We start from the raw sequence: 24,701 nt of genomic DNA on the forward strand, positions 1-24,701 counted from the left end.
TCGCTGGCGGCTGTGGCCCGCGTTGGTGAAGCGAGCACGATGACGGAAGCAAAATTAAAGGGCCCTTCGTCAGCGAGCTAAGAGCGTTCGCTTCCCCCACGCACGCCTAACATCTCAGTTTTATATTTATTTTTATGATTTGGGAAAATGTAACGCAACACGTTTTTAGTCGCGTTTCTGAGGTGCTGAGGATTGTTGAAGATTTTAATGAAAAATCGATAATGTTTTTTTAATACAATCCGTTCTTCCTCTTTTTGTTTTCTTTTTTGCTATTTTCGTATTTTAGCCGATTTTGATGCCTTGTGTAGAAAACACCTAACCGTCTAGAGATAAAATTATGCTCGAAATTGGGTACATAACCTGCATTCATCATAAAATACCGGCTTGAGGGGCTAGTTGGTGCTGCATCTTATTAAGAAATGAGGCGCAACAAACACAAACACAAAAGAAGATACACAACACACGTGTTGTGTATCATCTTTTGTGTTTGTGTTTGTTGCGCCACATTTCTTAATAAGATGCATTCATCATCATCATCAGCCTGACTATACCCACTGCAGGGTGAAGGCCTCCCCATATTTCTCCAATTAGCCCGGTTCTGTGCTAGCTGCATCCACTTGACCCCTGCGAACTTTTTAACCTCATCCGCCCACCTAACTTTCTGCCGCCCTCTGCTACGCTTTCCTTCCCTTGGAATCCAGTTTGTTACCCTAAGGGACCATCGGTTATCCTCTCTTCGCACTACATGTCCTGCCCATGCCCATTTCTTCTTCTTAATTTCCTCTAGAATGTCGGTAACCTGAGTTATTTCTCTGACCCACTCTGCACGCTTCCTATCTCTTAATGTTACCCCTACCATTTTTCGTTACATAGCCCTCTGGGTTGTCCTCAACTTAAGTAGAACTCTCTTAGTTAGCCTCCACGTTTCAGCCCCATTGGGGAGTACAGGCAAGATGCAACTGTTATATACTTTCCTCTTTAGCGATACCGATAGGCTGCTAGTCCATAATCTGCGAATGCTTGCCAAATGCGCTCCATCCCAATCTTATTCTTGTTGTTATTTCTTTTTCATGATCCGGATCTGCGGTTACTACCTGTCCTAAGTAGACATATTCGCCTACTACTTCCAGTATCTCGCTACCTAATGCAAACTGCTGTTCCTTCCCGAGGCTGTTGAACATTACCTTAGTCGTCTGCATATTGATTTTCAAGCCTACCTTTCTACTTTTCCTGTTTAGGTCACCAATCATTATTTGCAGTTCATCCCCCGAGTTGCTTAGCAAGGCAATGTCATCAGCAAATCGCAGATTACTGAGGTATTCTCCATCTACCCTTATCCCTAACTGCTCCCATTCCAAGTCTTTGAATACTTCCTCTAAGCAAGCAGTGAATAGTACTGGGGAGATTGTGTCTCCTTGCCTAACACCTTTCTTTATGGGAATTTTTGTTACTCTCTTTATGCAGAACTATGGTCGCTGTGCAGCCACTATATATATCTTCCAGCACTTTCACGTACGGCTCGTCTACCCCCTGATTTCGCAATGCCTGCATCACCGCCGAGGTTTCAACTGAGTCAAATGCTTTTTCGTAATCAATGAATGCTATGTATAAGGGCTGGTTATATTCCGAACATTTTTCTATCACCTGATTGATGGTATGGATATGATCGATATGAGTTGAATGCTTTTTCGTAATAATGAATGCTATGTATAAGGGCTGGTTATATTGCGAACATTTTTCTATCACCTGATTGATGGTATGGATATGATCGATAGTAGAGTACCATTTCCGAAAACCTGCTTGATCCTTTGCTTGATTGCAGTCTAAGCATGTCCTGATTCTATTAGCGATTACCTTAGTAAATACTTTATACGTAACAGACAGTAAGCTGATTGGTCTGTAATTTTTAAGGTCCTTAGAGTCCCCTTTCTTATGGATGAGGATAATGTTTGCATTCTTCCATGGTTCCGGTACAGTAGATGACACCAGGCACTGCGTATACAGGGTGGCCAGCTTTTCTAACACGATATACCCCCCGTCCTTCAGCAAATCTGTAGTTATCTGATCCTCTCCAGCTGATTTCCCCCTTTTTATGGTTTCTAATGCTTTCTTGACCTCGTCCTTCGTAACCGGTGGAACGTCCGACTGTTTTTCCCTACCGCCAATCCCCTTACGGTCCTGACTACTTTGGCTACTGTAGAGATCTGTATAGAACTCCTCGGCTACTTTGACTATCTTGTCCATATTAGTGATGACGTTGCCCGCCTTGTCCCTTATCGCATACATCTGGTTTTTGCCTATGCCCAATTTCTTCTTTACCGCTTTAAGGCTTCCCCCGTTCTTTACAGCATGCTCAATTTTCTCTATGTTATACTTCCTTATATCGGGCACCTTGCTCTTATTGATTAGCTTTGATATCTCGGCCAGGTCTGTTGAATTGGAAGCTTTCATACTCTGGCGTTTCTTATTTCGTCTCCTTAGACAGATTACCGGTATCCTCTCTAGCTATCCTACCGCCTACTTCTACCGCACATTCAGTAATGATATCTCTGAAATTATTGTTCATTGCTTCTAGGGTAATGTCGCCATCCTCGTTTAGAGCTGAATATTTATTCTGTAGCGAGATCCTGAACTCTTCTGCCCTCTCCCTAACCGATAATTCGTTGATGGGTTTCTTTCTTACTAATTTGTTGCGTTCCTTCTTCAAATTTAGGCTAATTCGGGACCTCACCATCCTGTGGTCACTGCATCGCACATTCCCGATTACCTCTACATCTTGTATAATGGCGGGGGTTGAACACATTATGAAGTCAATTTCATTTTTAGTCTCCCCCGTTAGGACTTTTCCATGTCCATTTCCGGTTCTTCCGTTTGCTGAGGAGGGTATTCATGATTCTTAAGTTATTGCGCTCTGCAAACTCAACTACAGAGTTGAGTTTGCAGGGGGGAGTTTGCAACTCCCCTCTGCTATTCCTAGAACCAATGCCATAGTCACCTACTGCCTGGTCTCCTGCCTGCTTTTTCCCTACCTTGGCATTGAAGTCGCCCATTAGCACAGTGTACTGCGTCTTTACTCTTTGCAGTTTCAACTGCCTGGTCATCATAACTACATGTAGGTGCATAGGCCTGTACAACCTTCAGTTTATATCGCTTAATAAGCCTAATAACGATGCCTGCCACCCTCTCATTAATACTATAGAATTCATCTATATTACCCGCTATATACTTATTGACAAGGAAACCTACTCCTAGTTGTCGCCTCTCTGGTAAACCTCGATAACACAGTATATGGCCATCCTTCAGTACAGTAAATGCCTCATTCGGCCTCCTAACCTCACTAAGCCCTATGATATCCCATTTCATACCATCTCGTTCCTCTAACAGCACTGCTAAACTAGCTTCACTAGTTAGGGTTCTAGCGTTAAACGTTGCCAGGGTCAGTTTCCAATGGCGGCCTGTCCAGCGGAGCCAGGCATTCTGAGCACCCCCTGCTGCGTCACAGGTCTGACCGTCGCCGTGGTCAGTTGTTCCGCAGCCGCTGATGGCTGAGGGCCGGGGTTTTATGGAGCTTATCATAGGAGGTTGCGGCCAATTACTGCACCAGGGTGGCCAACTCCTGTTCTGGTGAGGGAGTGCGTTGCCGGAGGTGTTCACCGGCATCAGGTCGCGCCCCAAACCTGTTTATGCAATTCCATCGACACGCGGATTTTTTTTTTTTAATCCGGTGGAGAATTGCGCGGCACCGGGATTTGAGCCGCGGTCCTCTTGCATGCGAGGCGGATGTTCTACCGCTACGCTACCGCTGCATTATAAAGAGAAAAAGAGAAACTACAACGTAATGCATCGCACAAGGAGAACAGCGCAAAAACCACGCACAGGACGCAGAAAGGTGAGACAAACACAGACGCTGACTGACAACTAACGGTTTATTGTTCCGATACCTCAGTAGATATACAGCCAGCATCAAAAACAAGAAAAAGAATACAGCCACATTGCAAATAGAGATCAAGCAGGAGCGCTATGATCGCCCAGGTCCCGATAGGAAAAGCAGCTCCTTACCTAGAAGAGCTATGGAAGGAGTGCTTACACAGCTATTTTGCAGGCTCGCAATACTCTGGGCCTCGATAATTTCTCGCGTGGATTTGTCGTCACACCTGCGGACACGTGTGTTACTCAACCCGGGTGTGCATTTACAATCCCGGCAGTGAATGCTAAGATGGCCTGATATCCGCTCTGTCACATTGTAATTATGCTCTAGTAATCTTCTATTGAGGCACCTACCAGTCTGGCCTACATAGGCACGGCCACAAATGTTGCAACCAATCCTTGTTCGGCCCAATTCATTCACACGCTTGTACAGGCTGGTGAAGCGATCCGCAGCGGAAAAAGAACATCAATACCAGTTCTTCTTCTTATTTTTATTAGATTGTGTGAAATTGTATGTGCGTAAGGGATGACAGCGATCTTCCAATTCTCGTGTCTCGTTTTCTCTTTTTAGCAAGTTCTCTGCCACAGAGGATAAAAGCGTCTGCGGGTATCCAGCCTGCATGAGTCGGCGCGTCTGGTTTTGAAAACTATCATGCACCCTGTGGTCACACGATGTATTGAGCGTATGGATGAAGCATGAATTAATGATGCTGCGCTTAACCAACTTCGAGTGCGCTAAATCAAATGGAAGAAGCTGTTTGTCGGCTCGAGGTTCCAATTTCCAGCACACATCATTGATATAAAGCGCCTATGTTCGTATCACATTTCTGTGTCTTGTGTGTGGCTTTGTGGCGCTGTTTTACCTTGTGATGATCAACCAACTAGCCAGTAGTGTGTTATTCAAGCAATGCTTCGTGTCAGAGTTTCGCATTACGAATTTTTTTTTCATTGGGTCACCCCTAGCACAATGTTTCCAATTTTTTGCTTAAGCAACCGCAGCAACAAAAGAGGTTTTTAATAGCTCTTCTAAATGCATAAATTTATTCAGAAAGAAATTAAGCACGGCAAGGTTTTAATGCGTAAGCAGTATAGGGACTCCAAATTCGCAACTTCTTGAAATTGGAAAAATAATGTCGGCCGCCGCTCAGGTGTTTCAGGTTTTTAGATAGCTGTTGCCGCGGCCGACAACACTCTTTTCCTTCTGTTTGATTATTTAATAATAAACCACCACCCCCACCTTAGTGAATATACGATCTTTTTCCGAGAAATCTACGGAGTATCTGGCAAAACTGAGTTTATTTCTCTGTTTCGAGACAATTGCCCACCGCATATAAGATTTCCATAAAAACGGAACCTTGTTTACTGTTATCTGCAAATCAATACCAGGTGTCCCGCAGCTAACTTGTGCAAAGAGGTAAAAATTAAATATACGAGATAGGCCAGGGATACCAGTTGCATGCAGTTGCCAGCCGTCTTGCGCGCCACAGACAATTTCCCCACCTAAATAACTAATTAATTAGGTTAATTTGACTAAGTTGTCTAATTTACTTAATAATGACGTTACACAATAAATGTGACTTGCAAAGTTGGTTGGAGAACATCTTCAGAAACTCCCATTCCATTTATTTTCTTTAAAGTAAGTCGCGCGTGTATTTCTTTTTCGAGCAGAGAACTGACAGAGCTTGCGAGCAGTGCAGCTTGCACCGGGAACGCTGAAGGCAAGAACGACTCGTATCTGCTGGGCGATGATGGCTTACTGCAATGCTATACATACCCCAAGATGGCGAGGAATAGGCGATTACATCTCTTTTCAGAGTCTGGGTCCCGAGAAGGTTGCAGAAACGATTCCCCTGGTACTTTCATGACTGGGCGCTGGTAGGACATGGCAGCGGTAAGAGTTACGACAAGTTAGGTCGTGTCGCAAACCGGGCCAGGTATGAGAAAGGATGTGCTGGGTTACGCCCGTACATGTCCTCTTTTGCCAGGTAGCGAAGTCTCGAGCGGGCAAGCTTGCAGGAATGATGCAGCCGGTAGTTGTTAATTAGGTATTAGCGTGCGATATCACGGGGCCTCTCCCTCGGTCCGCGCGTGGAAACCAATTTATCCTGGCAATAACGGACCGCTATTCCAAACGAGTTGAGGTATTCCCCTTTAGGAAGCTTGTATCGGAACGAATTGGCACAAACTGTTGGAGACGATCACTCGCTTCTGTTTTTCTTCCGACCTTATCACAATGCTTCGTATTTCACAAGCAGTCTCTGGATTCCTGTCGGGCGCTTCAAATCCGCCAGAGGAGAACGAGTCCCTATCATGCACACAGTAACATCACCGAGCGGGTGAAACGTAATCTGAAGATTATGCTGGTCGCAACGACCGAGCTGCACAGAGATTGGGATGCGCGGCTGCCCGAACTGGCGTTCGCCACTAAAATAACCGTGAACAGGTTAGTGGGCACGACACCCGCTTGCTTGAATTTTGGAAAAGAGATCGCTTTTGTGCTATAAAATGCCCTACTCGTGCCCTTCGCGCGCAGCTCGTGAAAACTTCGATGTCAAGCGGATCAGTATGACAATGGTCGTCGTCAGGTTGTTTTCAACACGGCTGACCTCGTACTGAAAAGAACGCGCCCGCTAAGTAATGCAGCGCGTTGTTCCGCCGCGTCACTACCGCACAAGGGGTTTGGACTTACGAAGTTACTGCAAGGAGGTATTCACCGAGGCTGTTCTACCAGACGGCGCGAGCATCGTCACGCCTTGTCCGCCATGTCAATGGTCGTGGTGGCATTGGCGCGTGTCAGCTCGCGTAGTATCAGGTTCGCTGTCAGGTGCCCTCTGTATATAAAGTTTTATCAAGTTGTTCAATACTTCCACATCCCCATTTCTTTGTGGGGCCCTTTGCGCGCAAGGTGTCTGGAAGGGTATTTCCTGCTCCGAGACTTAACAACACTGTGAGTTTGGTGTTGCGACTCATTCACCGGTGCCACAGTTCGACAGCTAAAGTGACCGGCGGCGTATTGCGCGCAACACGACTTGCAGTTCATTCAATCCGTTGACAGTTGCCACTGACGCGGGACAAATCTTGAAGAAGCAGCAGCGGGAGCGGGTGTGTGCGGCGCTCACTCCGGCGAGCTCGTGCGCTGCCGCTCTCGCCGTGCACTTGTCATCCTCCCTCCTGCGTTCACGCGTCCTGCTCGCTCCCTTGGGGGCACAGTCCTTCCTGCTCCAGTCTCAAGGTTTGCAGTCCCCGGGCCATCGGCCCCATCTCGCTGGCTTCTGCCGCTGCACAGGCGTGCTTCCTTCCCTCGTAGCTGCAGCGTGCGAGGCGCACCAAGTGGTGCAACGGATTTCGGGATATCCGGACCCTCACGCCCCTTCCGCCTTCGAGGCGTCGACCCAGTGCTGTACCTGGTTTTCCCCGCGGCACACCCCTCGTCGCCTCCACGTTTGCGGCGCGCCCCAGTGATGGACCGAGCTCGTTTCTACTTCGGCGGCCCACTGCAGCTCCTTCGTGGGCGCAGTCCTACTGGCCACTGCCAGTCTCCCGCGGACTTCATTTTCGCGGGCCCTGACGCACCCGCGTCCCCTGCCGCTCCTGCGGTCCCCCCGCTGCCACGGCAGAGGTATCTCAGCGGTCCCTCCTGCTGCCGCCCGGATTCGCTGAGACAGCTTCCCGTGGGCTCCCTGCTCGCGGGCCTCGGCGCGCCGTCCACGGACGGTCCCTTCAACGCCACCCGCCGCGCGGCTGCCTTGGCAGCAGTCAATTGCGGTCCTCACCTGCTCCGGTATCGCGGTGGAAGCTCAAGGCAATTTTATTTATTTATTTATTTTTATCTATTTCATAAATACTGCCGACTGCCCTTTGGCGGTCAAGGCAGGAGTGCACAAAGAAAAAAAGAAAAAAAAATTACAAAGTAGTAACAACCAAATAACAGCAACACAGGGCGATTACAGTACGAGAACAAAATTCAATAAGACCAACGGGAAGCAAAAAAGTACAGGCAAATCATCCGACGTCAAACAGACTAAGTGAACAGAATAAAAACAAGGAAATCGAAATACACTGTGTACTAGACGCGCTACTGCGATACATGAGCCGAAACAGCAGACAAGAAAGATTCTGAAGATACCAGGTTGGTGATATCGCTTGGCAGTCGGTTCCATTCGGAAATGGTGCGTGGAAAGAAGGAACAAGAATATGCTTTTGTTCGGCATCGTGGCATCAAGATAGTCCGTTCGTGTTTGTTACGGGTGGGGCGTGTTGTGTTGTATTGCATGTAACTCTGAAAATTCAGTTTTGTTTTATTATGTATGATATTGAACAACATTTTTAGTCGGTGCTGCCTTCGACGGGATTCAAGCGTGGGAAGCCCAGATCTGTTGAGCAAATCAGATACCGAGACCTGCCGACCATAAGCGTGGTAAATAAACCGGAGTGCTTTCCTCTGGACGCCTTCAAAAATTTTTATATCCGTTTTTGTGAGCGGATCCCATACAGCGTCGGCGTATTCGAGCACTGGACGCACAAGTGATGTGTATGCTGTCAGTTTAGTTTTGCTCGTGCAATGCTTTAGGCGGTGCTTTAAAGGCCCACTGTCCACCCTCCGGTCGAAAATATTTTCTTCCCCGGTGACTGTGAGACTTCGCCCCTGGAACGCAAGGCCGCAAAATGTTTTTGAAAAGAGTAACTAATAACGCAGTTACAGCCACCCCAATCACCCGATTCTATCCTGCCTCTCTCCTTCCGTTCCCTCGCAAAGGTTTTTCACTCTCCTGCCCGAGGTCGTCTAGCCTCCGCAATACAAATTCCCCTTTCTCCTCCGCGTTTGGCGGGAGGTGGGGCGTGGCACTCCGCGAGCGCGGAAAAAAAAAGAAAAAAAAAAAAAACCGGCCGAGGGAGCGCGCGCCGCTGGATTCAGTCTGGCCGTGGCGAGGGAAAAGCGTGCAGCGAGCGGTAGACACCCATCCTTCTCCCGTTAGTCAGCGAGACGGACCAATGGACGTCGTTCGCGGTACGTACGCCATTACTGTGGCCCGTCGGGCCAGCGCAGGAAACGGGGAAGCTGGCTTCCCAAAGGAGAGCATGAGAGAGCTTTGAATTATATTTTCGATGCTTTGCGGCGCGCGTGTCACTGTAGCATTTTGCACAGACTATCTCCGGTACCTGATCGAAACACTGGGCTCCTTTGCTTAAAAGGGCCTTCCCTGGACAGTGGCCCTTTAAAAACCGAAGTTTTTTGGACGCTGCTGAGACAATGGACTGGATGTGTGCGCTCCAGTTCAGGTTGGATGTCATGGTTACCCCAAGATATTTCACCTGAGTCACTGAGTTGATCGGAAGGCCATTGATTTTGTATGTGCATTGGAGCGGTTGTTTCTTTCGTGTTACTGTCATTTTTCCGCATTTTGAACTGTTTATACCCATTTGCCAAGTACAACACCAGCTAGAAACTGCTGTTAAGTAGTCGGCTAGGAGTGCCTGGTCTTCGACCGATGTGATACTATGGTATATAACACAGTCGTCGGCGAAGAACCGACAGCGTATGCGTGAGTTGAAGGACAGGTCGTTCAAATAAATAAGGAAGAGAAGCGGCCCAAGGACTGAGCCCTGGGGAACTCCTGAAAGTACTGGCGCTTTTGTAGAATGAGATTCAGATATCTGAACAAACTGATGCCGCTGTGTAAGGTAGGAATCTAACCATTGTACTACTTGCCGATTATTTAACCACCACCTTATTTTTAACAAGATTGCCATGCGAAACCCGGTCAACCGCTTTTTCGAAGTCAATGAAAATTAAATCTACCTGTCCATTATTGTCTAGTGACATCATAATTTCATTTGTAATATGAATAAGCTGCGTCACTGTCGACAAGCCTTGCCGAAACCCGTGCTGGCTTTCAATAAAAAAACCGCTTCCCTCTAGGAATGAACTTATATGCTTGAAAATAAAATGTTCTAATACCTTACTGGACGTACATAACAAAGCAATTGGCCTGTAATTCTTCACGCAAAGCTTGTCTCCTGATTTGTGAATGGGTATCACCTTTGCTGTTTTCCAATCGTTTGGAATTTCTCCTGTCCTGAGACTTTCAGTAAAAATAATGAAAAGGTATTTAGCGCACCACTCAGCATATCTGTACAGAAAAGCGTTAGGGATATCGTCTGGTCCAGAGGATTTTTTTGTGTTCAACTCCAATAGAGCCGAAACAATACCCTCCTCGTTAATAATTAGGTCTGGCAGATTGAAATGGCTAGTTCGAGATTCGGAGACTGAGTTGCTGTTACTCAGGAATACAGAAGAAAAGTGCTCATTGAAGGCAGTCGCTAAGCAGAGGGAGTCGGTAACAACTGTGTTGTTAAGGAGAAGTTTGTTAACCGGGTCTTTTTTCTGTGACAGATGCCTCCAGAACTTTTGGGGGTCAGTTTTTAGAAAATTGTGCATCTTGACATTGAAAAAGTGGTACCGTGAAGATTTTATTTTTTAACGCAGTTCAGCCCGAAGAGCCGGCAAAGCACCACCAACTTTATTGCTTGACCTTGATAAGCGCTTCACGCGACGTTTTAACTGTATGATCTCGCGTGTTATCCAGGGACATGCCATTTTCAGCTTCTTATGTTTAAGCGGCACGTACTTGTTGATACATTGATGAACCGTACTTTTGAATTCTAACCACAAGTCGTTCACACTTGTACGCCCATCAGTGTATTTTTTTGCAAAGGATTCATACGTAAGTTCAAGCTGGTCTAGAACGCTTTCACCCTGAGCATTGTTAAAGTCGCGAAACACTTTTCCTGCCTGATGAACAATAGACGAGTTGCAAAACCTACAAGTTAGCTTCCCTGTGAGGCAGGAATTCCTGCACAATGGCGGCATAGACTTACTTTGGAATAATAGTTGGGAGCAGCGCTGGCACAGCGACTGGCGGCAGAGTAACTCCCGCACCCCTTGCCCATTGTCACAGCATTCCGCACGTGGGTCGCCAATTCAAAAACTCCTTTCCTCATCCACTGTGACAGTGCTCTCCCTTTATGCCCGCGTCAAGAATGTCCGAAAACCTGTTCTCGCACAATGGCCTGTGCGATGGGGACTGCATGCGAAGCTGCGTGGACTGTAGTAGATGCATGCACTGGACCTAACTATTGCCGCGGAGTCAGGTTCTGCCGCCATTGTGCATGAATTTCTGCCTCACAGGGAAGCTGACTTGTAGGTTTTGCAACTCGTCTATTACTGGTCGCAGCAATTCGCTTTTAAAGAGCACCGCTTCATGGTCTGATATTCCGGGAAAGACATCTGTCGAAAAGCCCAATTGACTAACAGGGTCCGATATAAATACTAGGTCAAGAAGAGAACTGGTATTTTCTGTAATGCGCGTAGGTTTCTGAACAACCTGGTTTAAGTTATAGTTGAAAGCAATGGTGAGCAAAGCATCTGAGTTAGCACACAAATTTTGATCGCACAGAGAATCCCAGTTGATGTTTGGCAAGTTAAAATCGCCGCAAACGATAACATGGCTATAGCGCTTTGTATGTTCATTTAAAAAGTCGTGCAAGTTGTCCAGCACAGAAGTATCAGCATTCGGTGGTCGATAAATAACACCTATTAAAAGACTAAGCTGAAGAAGACGGAGAACAACCCAAACCATTTCAGTGTTGGTGTGATGCGGAATCAGCGTATAGTCAATGCCTTTCTTTATCAGAATAGCGACACCGCCCCCTCTTGAAGTGCGGTCGCGACGAACGATTTCGTATTGATCGGATGTGATAACTGCATCATTCGGAATTGCATCATGAAGCCATGTTTCTGTCAGAACAGCAGCGTCAGGATCGTGTGTGAGGAGGAGGCTTTCAAGTTCGTCGAATTTATTTACTATGCTTCTAGCATTAATATTAAGCACGGAAAAGGAATTCAAGGATGGCTGTGTTCTTAGTGCTCCTGAGCTCTGTGTGTTACTTTGTGCGGACACGAGCTTGGAAACAGACCATCTCTTTGGAGCGCAGGGAACTCTTTCATTGCGGGCGTCGTCCCATCCATACAGTTTGCCGTTTATTTTAATTTTGTCAAACTTGAGCATGACCTTCTCTTCTTTCAGCCTTTGCTCTTTCGCACTTTCCCAAAGCTTCTTTCGTATTGACTGAACGCGAGGGGAGAAGTCCTCGGATATACTATAGCCTGAGTTTTTCAGATTTCTACAGCTTTTGAGAATTCTCTCTTTGACCCTCCCGTCAACTAGCTTAAAGATAACTGGTCTGCATTTGTCCTCTGCTGGCTTCCCTATTCTGTGGATACGCTCAATAGCCACATCCGAAATATTCAACCGGTCCAGAAGAACATCCTTGCAGACCGTGTTCTCAAGGTCTTGGGGCGTTTCGTCCTCGGTTTCCTTAACGCCAAACACAATTAGGTTGTTCCGCCTGCTTCTATTCTCTAGGTCGTCTACTTTCATAAGTAGACTGTCGACAGTTTTTTTCCAGTGATTCGACTTTAGAGGTGTAGTCAGTAACCGTTGAGGAAATATCGTCTAGCTTTTTTTCGATAGCAGACAGTCTCGTGTTAGTAGAGCTTGTATTTTGTTTCAGCTGTTTAAGATCTTCCATTATTATTTGCAGCATTTCCTGTGTCGAAGGACCTGGGTTTGGTTCAACGTCACCACACATAGCAAGCACGTCAACAAAACAATGATACATTGCTGTAAGGAGCGTAACTAACGGCCGTGGGCACGGCAGAAGCAGTAGGCACACATTGTCACTGCGGTAAGAGTAAACAGGCTGTTTGTCTCTTACCTGGACAAAAAACAGGAACGGATTTGTTAGCCGCATGGTTCCAACGCCTCCGCCGTGCCCACTGGTCGCGAACCGGGCAGAAGCTTCTCTTTTATGTGCTGTGACTGGTGACGTAGTCGATGGTGGCGTGCGATGCGCATGCAGTAGTGGTGTCCAGTTGCGCAGTCCTATCAGTTTGGTCTTCGCGATGCATTCCGATGAAGAAATCACGCCGGAAACACGATGGTCGGTCCAATTTCCAGTGCTGTCGTGGTACGCCCCCTGTGATGCGGGTTCCACGTTCACGAAAAACACGGCCTGGACAAAAAACAGGAACGGATTTGTTAGCCGCATGGCTCCAACGCCTCCGCCGTGCCCACTGGTCGCGAACCGGGCAGAAGCTTCTCTTTTATGTGCTGTGACTGGTGACTTAGTCGATGGTGGCGTGCGATGCGCATGCAGTAGTGGTGTCCAGTTGCGCAGTCCTATCAGTTTGGTCTTCGCGATGCATTCCGATGAAGAAATCACGCCGGAAACACGATGGTCGGTCCAATTTCCAGTGCTGTCGTGGTACGCCCCCTGTGATGCGGGTTCCACGTTCACGAAAAACGCGGCCCGGACAAAAAACAGGAACGGATTTGTTAGCCGCATGGTTCCAACGCCTCCGCCGTGCCCACTCGATCAGCGATCAGTGCAGCGATCTCCCCCAAATAATGCGTACAGGCAATAACTCGGGTTCGCAACCGACGCTATAACCTCGGACCAAGGTAGGGCACTATTTATTTATTTCAGTACTGTCAGGGCCCGAGGGCATTACAGAGGGGGGTACAGTAAAAGCAAAAAAAAAAAAAAAGAAAACAAAAAAAAAAACGACAGCAGTCAGTATTAATACAAATGTGAACAATAGTATGGCTGTCACAAATAAGCATGTTACAACAACATAATAATACAAATTAATAGCTACTAGCACAGATTTATGAGCAAAATATATAAGCACACAAATATCGTAAACAAAACAAAGAAACAATTTTACGAGCAGGCAGGAAGAACAGTTGCTGAAATATACCATTATACCCCTAATCAGCAGCACAATTTGGGGGATGAACTGAAAACAATAAACAAATGGCAGTGTCGAAGAATTCAATGTACTATGTTAACATCAGGTTAGCTAAAGCAGATTTAAATGCAGAATGATAACTTATCTTGACAACCGATGGGACCTAATATCTTTGCTTCTTTCAGAATGCCCTCTGATAATATTTTGCAGCAGCCAATGCGAGGAAGCCTGCCGGTGTAGCTGGAAAACGCACCCAGCGCCTGTTTCAAGAAGGTGTCACTCAGACAAGCCGGGGAGGACGGGGACCCCGTAGTTTGTTGCACTTTGGCCATGCTGGTCCTCGTCCAGTGAAACCGGGTCTTGGAGCCAGGAGCGTCAGGGTCGGAAACGCCAGCAGAAAGGAGTTCCCGGAGAATCCGGCATGGCGCCAAATGCAGAGCGATCGACAGCAGAGTGATGCTGTCGAGCGGCTCACCTGCAGCGAGGAGAGAGCACGAGCCACATTACTGTCTGCTGCCTGCCTGGCGGAGCCGATGTAGGAGTAAGCACCGGTTCGCTGCCTGATGTATTGGCAACCGAGCCCACAGCTGCGCTCTAACCCCTTAAAAATGACCGCTGCTGGAGGCGGACCTGAGGGGCCGGTTCCAACCCGCCTGCTGCCTGACGGATCTGCTGAGCAGAGCTGGTGGCTGCGCCCGAAGCGCTACTCTCCTGCACTCTTAGGAAGGAAGGAGTCACCATTGGACGCCGATACAGCCTCGTACATTGCCTCCAGCTGTGCTGCCGGACCCCGGGTAGGACGGATGTTGAGGGGGGAGAGGGGGGGCTCGCGCAATATTCAAATCGTGCGCTCCCCATCTCAGCCCCCGCTTACCCCTTCCCTCAGGTGCGAGCGGAGAGGTCCGATGTCCTTCGTGCGCCTTTCGTCTTCCTGGCTGTCCTGCCTGCTGCAGGCCGCGACCTCCCCTGACCTCAGCCACAGAGCCGCTATATGTGAGGAATAAAACCCCTTTGTTTTCGCGTCCAGCCTCGGCCTGTTGTCCCTCGTGGGTAGAGGAATCGCCACAGCATCGATCCGCTAGGCTTGTTTGCGACAGGAATTCGAACTGGCGACATGCGTGCCTCCAATTGTATGTCGTTAATTGTAAGTGAAGGTGTCCAGCGAGGCTGATACTGCGCGCCTTCCTTTCTCCCCAAAGCCATTTTAAACGAATAAAAAAATCGCGGAATGAATCAAAGATGTTATCGCATCTAATCTTAACGCGAAGCTTCAGCGTCCCCTTAATTCCTAAATGTTTCTTTTTTTTTTTTTGCACAGGCCGCGAACATGTGCAATTCGAGTGCGAAGTTTAATGGGCATACTATTTTTATTTATTTACTGGGAAATGTACATTTGATTTTATGACATCACCTAAATTTTGCCACTCTAGTCCTGGGTGGGCCGCCCCATAAATCTGGACCCTCGGAATTTCTACTTCGTCCGGAATTGACCAAAAATGGAATCTAATTTGACCATGGTCAGCTCACTGGTGACTTCCAAATACGGGTGAGCCACGCCAAAAATTTGAGCCCTTTACCCCAAAAATTTGACTTGGTCCTAATTTGACCAATAGAAACGGTAACTAAGTAACTATACAAAGCAGCAAAACGCAGAGCTCATTAGAAAACTCTGCACCGAAGTCGCAATGCTTTCCTTTGTCTACGCAACGCTGTGAGCTGCACATAACCATTGTTAGAAAACGAGGGCTGCACTGTCGTATAAACCATTATCATCATCATCATTTATTATACCCTTAAAGGCCTCGGGTGGGCTATTACATAAGGGGGGAGGGGAGAGGTAGGTAACACATGAACATAACAATAGTTCATGATCTAAACATACGCACAAAAAGTCAAAATGCTCAAATACAACAATTCAAATGAAGGAGGCACTGTAAATAAAAAGGAACAGGAAACAATCGGTTATGGAAGCGAAATGACATGTCACGCGTTCTTCAAATCTAGTAGGGTCACGTTCAGTTACAATGTGTTCGGGAAGCTGGTTCCATTCTTGAATTGCGGCTGGTAGAAAAGACTTATTAAAGGCGTTAGTAGATGCATGCAAGCGCTGGATGCTCATGAAGTTGAAATGACGAGACGATGTGCGCAATGGTGGAATTAGTAGGGAATCACGGAGATGATGGAAGTTGTGGTACAGGTTATGGAACAGAGATAGGCGAGAAATGGCTAGAGGGTTGATACCGAGAGATGTCTTAATACTGCTGATGCTGAAACGAAAGTCATAATTTCTCACGGTTCTCATCACAGTTCCAATTTTTCTGTGCACCGGAAAACTACTGGGGTGGCGACCGGCACACGCCGCCTCCCTTTGGTGTGTCATTGAGTTGGGATGCGCGATCCTAACAGAGGAGGCACAGATGTTTACAGAGTAATTCGCAGCGCTGAGCAGGTGGCCGCTCGCCAGCGAAACAATATACGGCCTCGGTCTGCGCACGCGCTGGGGGCTCGTTCCTACTTGGTCTTTTCTCTACCGTGCCTATTGAGCATCGTTAGCCCACTAACGGTAACTTCGAGCGATGATTTTGGAGCCTTCTGCATTGCTTATGGACACACCGCTCCATTTGGAATGTAATCAGGCGAATGAAGCTACGCCGTTTTCTTTTTAAGGCCAAAGCTCGTCTAGGCTCATGGGCTGCGGAAATATTCCCAGAAAATGTTCCCACGAAGAAAAAAAAAAAAACCTTCACCTATTCCACACGTGGAAGTCGAATCACTATACCTGCGAAGCAAGCCCAGCGTAAAAACCACTCGGCCATGGAGGGATATCTTTCTTCTTTACTGCATGGTAAAACTTCCGAGGAAGAGAAACCAAAGCAGCTGATGCCTAAAATGACCGGGCTGAAGAATGCAAGCCCGTTATGACCCAGAAATTTCCACCATGACAAGTGCAAAAATTCAGGGAGGCACACACATACATCGAGACGCGGAAGCCGACTATAGGCGGCTTTTCCAGGGCAGCGTATACACTCCCCGAACCAATGCGCACTGCTCTCGCAATAAAGACTTCGACGATCGTGGTGATTCAGCATGACGGTTCATCATTCGGCTTTTCCACACACTATATAGGCTCATCAACATAAATAAATCATAAGGCACATCACGGTCCGAACAGGCAAACAGCGAATAGCATATGACGTGATTTCAATGTCCTTCTTTAGCGTCCGCTGCAATATTTCCCCAGCATCACGGCACTGAATAAAACAACGGTCAATTGTCCCTCAAGCACTCTTAAGCGCAATGCTCTACTACGCCGCTGGGGTGGCTCCCGCACATCGAAATTTGGAAATCTTTAAAAGAACTTTAACCCTGGTATCTCAGTCGAATACGGCTGACGCTTCCTGTGTGATTATTGTATATTTTGTGTCCAATAAAAAAAAAGGAAAGCCGGGATGGCGCTGGCGCTCAACAACCAGTCATGAGCAGTATCGAAGATACATGTATCTTCGACACTATCTTTAGATACATTTTATGTATCGGTATCATGTGCTGAAAATGGAAGTTTAGAGTATCGGTATGAAAATACATTTTTAAAGTATCGTGTATTTTGAAGATGATACTAAAGTAAACTTCAAATAATGAAACCGCTGTGAGACTTTGGGTTGACAGCGCTCGCTCAGACGGTATAGTACAGATCACCCTGAAACAGCTCTGCTTGTGGTACCGCCTGAGTGAGTTCCCTACAAATGCCGCGGCCCCTCAGTTCATGTGGTGCGGAATATATCCGGAGCCCTTAACTATGGCATCTCGCATAGCTTGAGTCGCTTTGGGATGTTAAACCCCATAAACCAACCAAACCAGTCCTAACTTCTTTTCTATCAAGCGCTTTTCTTCTTTTTTTTTTTTTCTTACCGCGTTCCGAAGGCGCGAGAGCGTCTAGTCTAAGTCGAAAACCAGAATGGCCAGCCCGAAAACATTGCAAATCTCGTTACTTTACCTTGCCTGGTTTAATTTATCGACACTTCGAGCAGTAGCGAGTTTGAACATGCTGTGTTATAACGTCAGAATTCGGTTTTGACAGCGACGACAATGGATACCATGGCTGGAACATCGGCGTCCACTTGCCGGTTAGCTTAGTCTTAGCGGCTTTACTATTTTTGCCTGTAATTAATTGCCTAATTAACTCATTGGCCTAAATATTTTTGGCAACAACATTACGTCACCTTCTATCGATCGTCACCACTCATTAACCTCTGCCTCTTCTCAAATACTCACAACGGCTGCGGACACGATTTTGCTGACGCGGTCTACTGACAGAAATATGTGAACATAGCGAAGTAATCCTTTCGCATGAATAAATGAAAAGGGGCTGACAGAGCGATAATTAGACAGAAAGCGGAGGTCGCACACAGAAAAATGGAGCATCGCTGCGCGCTACGAATGCTGATCTATGCGCCTAACAGTGACTATGTAAATTACGTAGTCTCCGCTATTCCGGAGCAGCGTTGATGTGAGAGTTGTAGCCTCAACACCCTAATGTTTGCCGATTGGTGGCGTTCAGCGCTTGTCTAGGTTCGCTAGGAAGCGTGGCTCGCTCATTTGGGATGCAGGCATGCGCACACTGTGGCTCTACTCTCGCTGTCGTGTTCCGACGCGCGCGGTGGCTTGTACTGGTGTCCGAATATGCTGACACCGTATGTGTCCGGCTTGCAAGATAAAAAAACAAAACAAAAAAAACTTGCAAACGGTGACATTATAGAAGTGCTGTATGGGATAACCCTCAGCATTAAAAACTGGCAGAAAGTCGCATTACAATAGGGCCACACAGGTTAATGAACACAGTTCGCGGGGTTATTTTACGTTATGACCTGGCTGAGGAAGAATTGCTAGATATACTGAAGGAACAAAATGTCACAAATCTCTATAGAATCAAAATCAAGCGAAAAAACAACAACAAACAAACACGGGAATTCAAACGATTTTAAGGCACACCTTCATGAATGCTCCCGACTCTATGGAGGTGGGGTAACAAAAAAATACAAATTTGGGCAATACATTTCCAACACATGGTGCTGCCACATAAATGTCGGAAGTATGACCAAAGATATAACTAAGCTGCTAGGCCCAACTCACCTGTGCCAAATATGCTTCCCATGATCATATTAGTGACATAATTGAACTTGAATCACATTTTTGTGTAAACCGCTAGTGAAAGCAATCATCCTGCCTATTCATAACCATACCCAGCATTGAAAAGAGAGTGACACTGACAACGGAAAATGGACCTATAGCCCCTCGTACCCCAATGTCAGCAGAACGGAATCACAGAAAATTGATGCGCAGTTTCGGAAAGCTTATAAACTAGCACTCGAAATACCAAGTCATGCATCCAATGAGGCTTTTATGGCAATGGACATCTCGGCGACCTACGAGGAACGCAAAGAAGCAATTCTGGTCTGCCAAGAACGCAGACTAGAACAAAGTCGAAATGGTAGACACCTGCTGAACATCATGAGACGACCCATCGACGAGAAAACTAACCCCCTATAAGAAACACTCAATCCCGAAAGCAGAGCTGAATACCAGGTCCTCCCAATCCCCAAAGACATTAACCCCCTACACAACAGCGAAAGACGACAAACGAGAATTCGCCGCATAAAAAACAACTTCGTTAGAAACAATTGCGACTTACTCTTTGAAGACGCCAGTTCATATATCTGGGAAGAAAAGCGGCGGTAGCCACCACAGTTGTCCACACCGGAAAAGAGGTGACCAGCTCATCGGTCAAAGCTACCTAGAAGATGCAGAGGAAGTGGCAATCGCCCTTGCAGTTAAACACGCCAGTATAGCCAAGGCAGAAAACACATAATACTCAGCGATTCCAAAAAGGCCTGTCGTGCCTTCTTCCTGGGACGCGTATGCAAACAGGCACACCGAATAATGGAAAAGGAAAAAAAGGCGGGCAATTTGAAGCGCACAATCCTGTGGATACCGGCACATGATGGAATCGACGGCAACGAGTCAGCCGACATGACAGCCCGAGGGCATACTTTCCGGGCACCTCCGCCGGGAACCCCAGAGCCTCAATTCAACCCCTCTCACATACGGGGAACTAATACAATGCTTCAAATTAGGAAGAAAAGGATACGCAGAACCACACAAAGACCTTAGCAGACAGGAGACAGTAGTCTGGAGGAACATACAGGCTAGGATCCATTCCCAAACCTAGCAAAGTACCATAAAATCTGGCCCAAAAAATTAAAAAATAACGCATGCACTGCATGTGGTGAAGTCTCGGACATCCTGCACATGATATAAAACTGCAAAGAGCATAAACAGAAATATAAATCTCGACAACTCAGCCAAGCGGAGTGGGAGGCAGAGCTGGCCCACACGGGTCTCTGAACCGCGCAGCCTGCTCACCAGTGCTCGGGAGGCAGCCCAAGCCAATGGTATCGTGGACTAAGGAAATCACCCTGGCATTGTCAGGGACGTTCACAAGCGATATCAAGGATGTCGAAATGTTATTTGCTCTTCCGTCAGTACGACCTTTACCGACCACCAACCCATCACGCGTCAGAAGGGCGCGGGTGGCCAGGAGATAAATAAATCCTCGATGGGGGAAACTCAAGCAACGACGGAGGCGACACCTAGACGTCCTGCAAGAGATGCGAATGTCTTCTGGATCCCGCAGGCAATAAGAGCGGTCGTGAACGCACGTTCTCGCCACCTGCTCCCGTGGCAAACATCGTAGCTGCATCGATACACGTCAGGTATGAACTCTCCAAAGTTCAGCCTAATTGGCGGTATATCACAGCTGACTTTTTGACGACCAAGTTAACTGTTGTGTAGTGGATGTTCTCACAGTACATTCCTCATGAAGGTTCCTCCTTCGCATAGCTGACCTCTTCCAGCTTCCAAGTACGTGTGCCGTATCAGACAGATACCTGAACCGGTAGCCAGATCGTAACCAACTACTTTGTCGTCTGGAGCGCGGGTACCAAATATGGCTGGCGCGCTGAGCGGGCGTATACAGTGGCAAGGTTCCGGACCTTACACTCCCGTAAGTTTGAGGTTAGTGGAGCTGTACGATCGAATAGCCCCTGCTCAGCGTACGCAGCAGCACAAACTGGGACGAACAGTTTATTTCTGCCTCACTCGAAGTATCCAATCGCCCCATCCGGACAATAAGTACGAATGAGAAAAACAGTGGATAAAGATAGCCACTGCTTGACCTGCACTTTTGCTATCGTATATAAACTTGAATTTTCACTCTTACAACCAACATATAGTGGATCGAAGTACACCGCCGTACCCGTCTGATAACATATGTTGGAACTTTCAAAACCGACGAACCCGAGAGAAAGAAGTACCGAGTTCGTCCGACGTGCATTTATCGAAATCAGTGGGGTCAGGTCCGTCCGACGTACCTGAAAAATAAAAAAGTACCGGGTCAGTCCGAGGTACCACAACCCTGCAGCACGAGGAAAAAAGGAGACACCTTTATACGCCCAAAGCCAAAACAAAGAGCAAATTGGAAGCGCAGGCAGCTCAGTGGAAACGCAGCGTTCGCAGCAACGTCTTGCACTTACACTCCGCCTGTGAGGTTATGACCGTAGGCTACCAGCCCACGTATAAAACCCCACTTTAACCATGCCCTACGAACATGCTTGTGTGGCCTATGGGTAACGTGGATGTAACAGTCCTGGCAGAGTGATTCTGATGTCACTCTCCCATGTGAAACGAGAGGCCCGAGATGGCAGCTCCTGCCACTTGTAACTCCACGTAACCCTACGGCCAGTGAGTGCATGGTGTTACGTTCCGCCACCGACAAGTGCGACAGCTGACGCGGCCACAGCGCAGCAACAGGCAAAACAGCGAGCGTTTCGGCCATTTCAGCGCCGTCCGGCCGGCCGCCCAACGCTTCCTCCCGCGGGCGTGTCTCGGCGTGTCCGTGCCACGCGCCGAATGTTTGTGCATGCGTGTGTGTGCAAACGCTGGCCAAGCCTGGCGTTCGATAGAGAGAGCGTCGCCCTCGCCCGTCTGCAAGAAGTACGTGGAAAAGATTTCTGTTCCACCACCGACGACTGAGTCACCTAGACTTGTTTGGACATGCGGGCTCTCCCTTTCCCTCTGAACTGAAAACTCTATAAAAAGCAGCGGCAGACTCCGCTGAAACAGTCTACGGGGAAGACGTCGCAGTGACGACGGCAGACACCAGCTGTGTGAGCGTGTCAGTATTCTCTCCGGGTCAGCTTCTCTGCCCATTCCTTCGTGATGTTGTATTAAACGTTGCTTTGTTGGCCTCGTCTTTGCTGGGACCGTTGATGCCGTTCGCCGAGCCACGGAGCCGCCAGGGCAACGCTAACGATGGGGCCGCGAGCCGCATGTAACAACTGGCGTCAGCGGTGGGATGAACCACGCGCGACCCAAATGTAACAGTGGCATGACAACTGCCAGCTACTAAGGCTCCTCCATTTTTTTTTAAAGGTAGCGACAGGTCTTGATCCAGCCGCCGCTCCCTCCGATAGGCCGGTTGGCTGCACGTGACCTCTTCGCCGCCAAGCTCCGCCCAAAGGGTCCCGGTGCTCGCTGCGCCACTGAAATGCACGGCGATCTGCGCTTTCCAGCGAGATATTGGCAGATTAGTTAAGCAAAAAGTACTTCACATGCCTCTATTGCATTTTTAGGAGTGTATGTGCAGTACTTAGTGCTTAAGCGGACGCAAGAGTTACATCTCTGAACTTAAATTTTGAAGCGCACGCGTGACACGCGGCTGCTCCGAGCTGCCATGCATTCGTCTGCCGGAACCGTGCGGAAGACGCGAAAAAGTCATTTTCCATTCCTCGCAGTGACGATAATAGCAACAGAAGGAAGCTATGGCCTCATGAGATCGGGCGTAAGATTTTTATGGCCACGGAAAACACCCGACCATGCGAAGTGATTTCTGTCTGCTTAAAAAGCCGTTCGCTTGCCCGGGTAGCCTTTGTTTCGGCATATGCTATTTCATGAGCAAAATATCAAGAACGCTATGACTATGTCGCTATTACTTGTACTGTGGATGCCTAGTGAACAGTCACTGCCGTGTCGCGCCCCCTTACTTTCCCCGCACAGATCAGGACTGCTATATAACGCGTGGAATCAAAAGTGTCAAAATGCTCTGAATGAAAATGCAATGCTTGATAATGCTTGTTATGAAAATTTAGAACGTGCATTGATCAGTTGATTGATATAAATGAAAAATGAAACATTGGAAAAACAGGAGGGTGCAAATGTGTCAAAATGATCGAAATAAAAAGTCAATATTTGCCTATGCTAAATATCGGTGTATAAAAATTAAAAAACTAAAACAAAGATTTGTACCATAAAAAGTATAAAATCAACCGTGTGTGCCATTATTTTAACGGAGAAGTTTCGCGGCGTTGCATCGAAGTTCCGCTGAACGCGCACAGGGACTCGTCAAGTTTCAAGAGACGGCATCCAAGCTTACTGGTGACATTATTGCCCGGTAGGCTAAGGAAAACATTATAAAGCAAATTAAGAATATAAAAGTGAGAAAACGTTATCCGTGAGCTTTGTATCGCATCATACCCGATTTTTTTTTACTGGTTGGAAGATATACATGCGTTGGTAATGTACAGCTGGAGAGAAACTTTTTCTCCAAAATAAATCTATTGGAATACTGTGTAAACGAAATAAACTCGAGCCAAAAAAATGTTTAAAACTGAGTATACCCAAACGGTTACAAACGCAATGACGCCCATATTACATTACAGCTCTGTGCGCAACGACGTTCCCAAAAGTTGCAGAAAACTCGCAGTCTACTTATTTTTTATTAAACAAACGAGCCCAATAAGTTTACTGAAATATAGATTCTACTTCAAGTTCGGTACTTATTTCAAAGCATAATAATGAACAGTTTTCTAACCGCTGTGCTGATGCGAATGTTTCAGTAGAATGGGCTGGCTCGTTCAACGCCGCGTTTTTCTTTTTTTTTTTTTTTTTGCGTTTATGCTGCACACGCATATTTAAGTTATTATTCCTGTCTTTTGAAGCTTCTTGAGCAGGATAGGACACAAATCTGTTGAATTAACCTGCTTGTGTGTGCACCGAGCGCGGCTTCATGAGTACGAAGTGTGCACGAAAGAGTGCGGCGCGTCGTCTGCTAGCGCTGTCCCCTGGACCCCTCGAGAGGGCGCTCGAGTAGTCGCTACCTTTAAAAAAATTGAGGAGCATTCTGCCAGCGCCATACTTGGTATTTTTCGCTCACAACGGCGACGCCGGATTTTCTGGCGAACGCTATGGTGTTTATCTGGAGTACAGTGGGAACTAGATGCGCATTTTTACGTACCACACTATGTACAGGTGCGGACATAAGTCAATGCAACACGAAATCTTGTTCTAAGCGAAACCACGCCTTCTCAGTTGGAAATCAAGAAACCCGGCCTGCCGAGTTCGACCCCTTGATTTCCTCTACCGCTTTCTCACTATCCCTTTATAACTGCCGCCCCAGTTCAAGTAGATACCGGGGCTGGCAAACATTTTTTCCTTCACTTTTGATATGTAATAAGTAACCACATGCCGTGGACAAAAATTCTCAACTTTCGCGCTGAAATTTACACAGCAGGCAATAATCAAAGACAACATCAAACAAGTAGCTCACACTACCTGCGGTAACATAAAAAGTGGTAGGTAATAAATGAACTCAATAAATTTTAATCAATGTTCAAAAGCGCTAGTTACAAAATAACAAAGACATTAAAATCTGGCTACAATGTTCAACTGTTGGGCATGCTTCACAGGCAACACTGCAATTTCACAAATTTTTCAAAAAGTTAATGACTTAGTTTAGAATAATTACACGACCTTTTAAGTAACGAAGTTTTTCTATGTCTTCCACATTTATACAGAAATGTATATAATTTTTTTTATGCATGTTTGTCTGGCCACATGTAAAAGCAGG

At 47.1% G+C, this 24,701-nt stretch overlaps 2 protein-coding genes across 10 annotated transcripts in view; one reads left to right on the top strand and one right to left on the bottom strand.

Annotated features, from left to right (window-relative positions):
* The window catches only part of LOC146206231 (uncharacterized), a 31,827-nt gene extending 16,842 nt beyond the window's left edge, over positions 1-14,985 (top strand). For 2 of the 3 annotated variants that reach the window (XM_084590842.1, XM_084590844.1), the window contains exon 3: positions 13,952-14,985. In XM_084590842.1, coding sequence (XP_084446968.1) covers positions 13,952-14,280 — 329 coding nt within the window. In that variant the 3' untranslated portion in view covers positions 14,281-14,985. The remainder of the gene's footprint in view (positions 1-13,951) is intronic. The other variant, XM_084590845.1, reaches the window with a different exon arrangement.
* Positions 1-24,701, bottom strand: part of LOC146206224 (aurora kinase-like) — an 880,154-nt gene that overhangs the window by 176,393 nt on the left and 679,060 nt on the right. For 6 of the 7 annotated variants that reach the window (XR_014704401.1, XR_014704405.1, XR_014704404.1 and 3 more), the window contains exon 1: positions 12,706-13,291. The exons of the other annotated variant lie outside the window; for it this stretch is intronic. Coding sequence is in view for 1 of the 6 variants with exons in the window: in XM_084590846.1 (XP_084446972.1) it covers positions 12,706-13,038 (333 nt within the window). In the remaining 5 variants the exon portion in view is untranslated. Of the gene's footprint in view, positions 1-12,705; positions 13,292-24,701 lie in introns of those variants that run through there. 7 annotated transcript variants of the gene reach the window in all.

Source organism: Amblyomma maculatum, chromosome 1, assembly GCF_055883805.1.
Source record: "Amblyomma maculatum isolate TAMU_Amacu chromosome 1, ASM5588380v1, whole genome shotgun sequence".
Lineage (NCBI taxonomy): Eukaryota > Metazoa > Arthropoda > Arachnida > Ixodida > Ixodidae > Amblyomma > Amblyomma maculatum.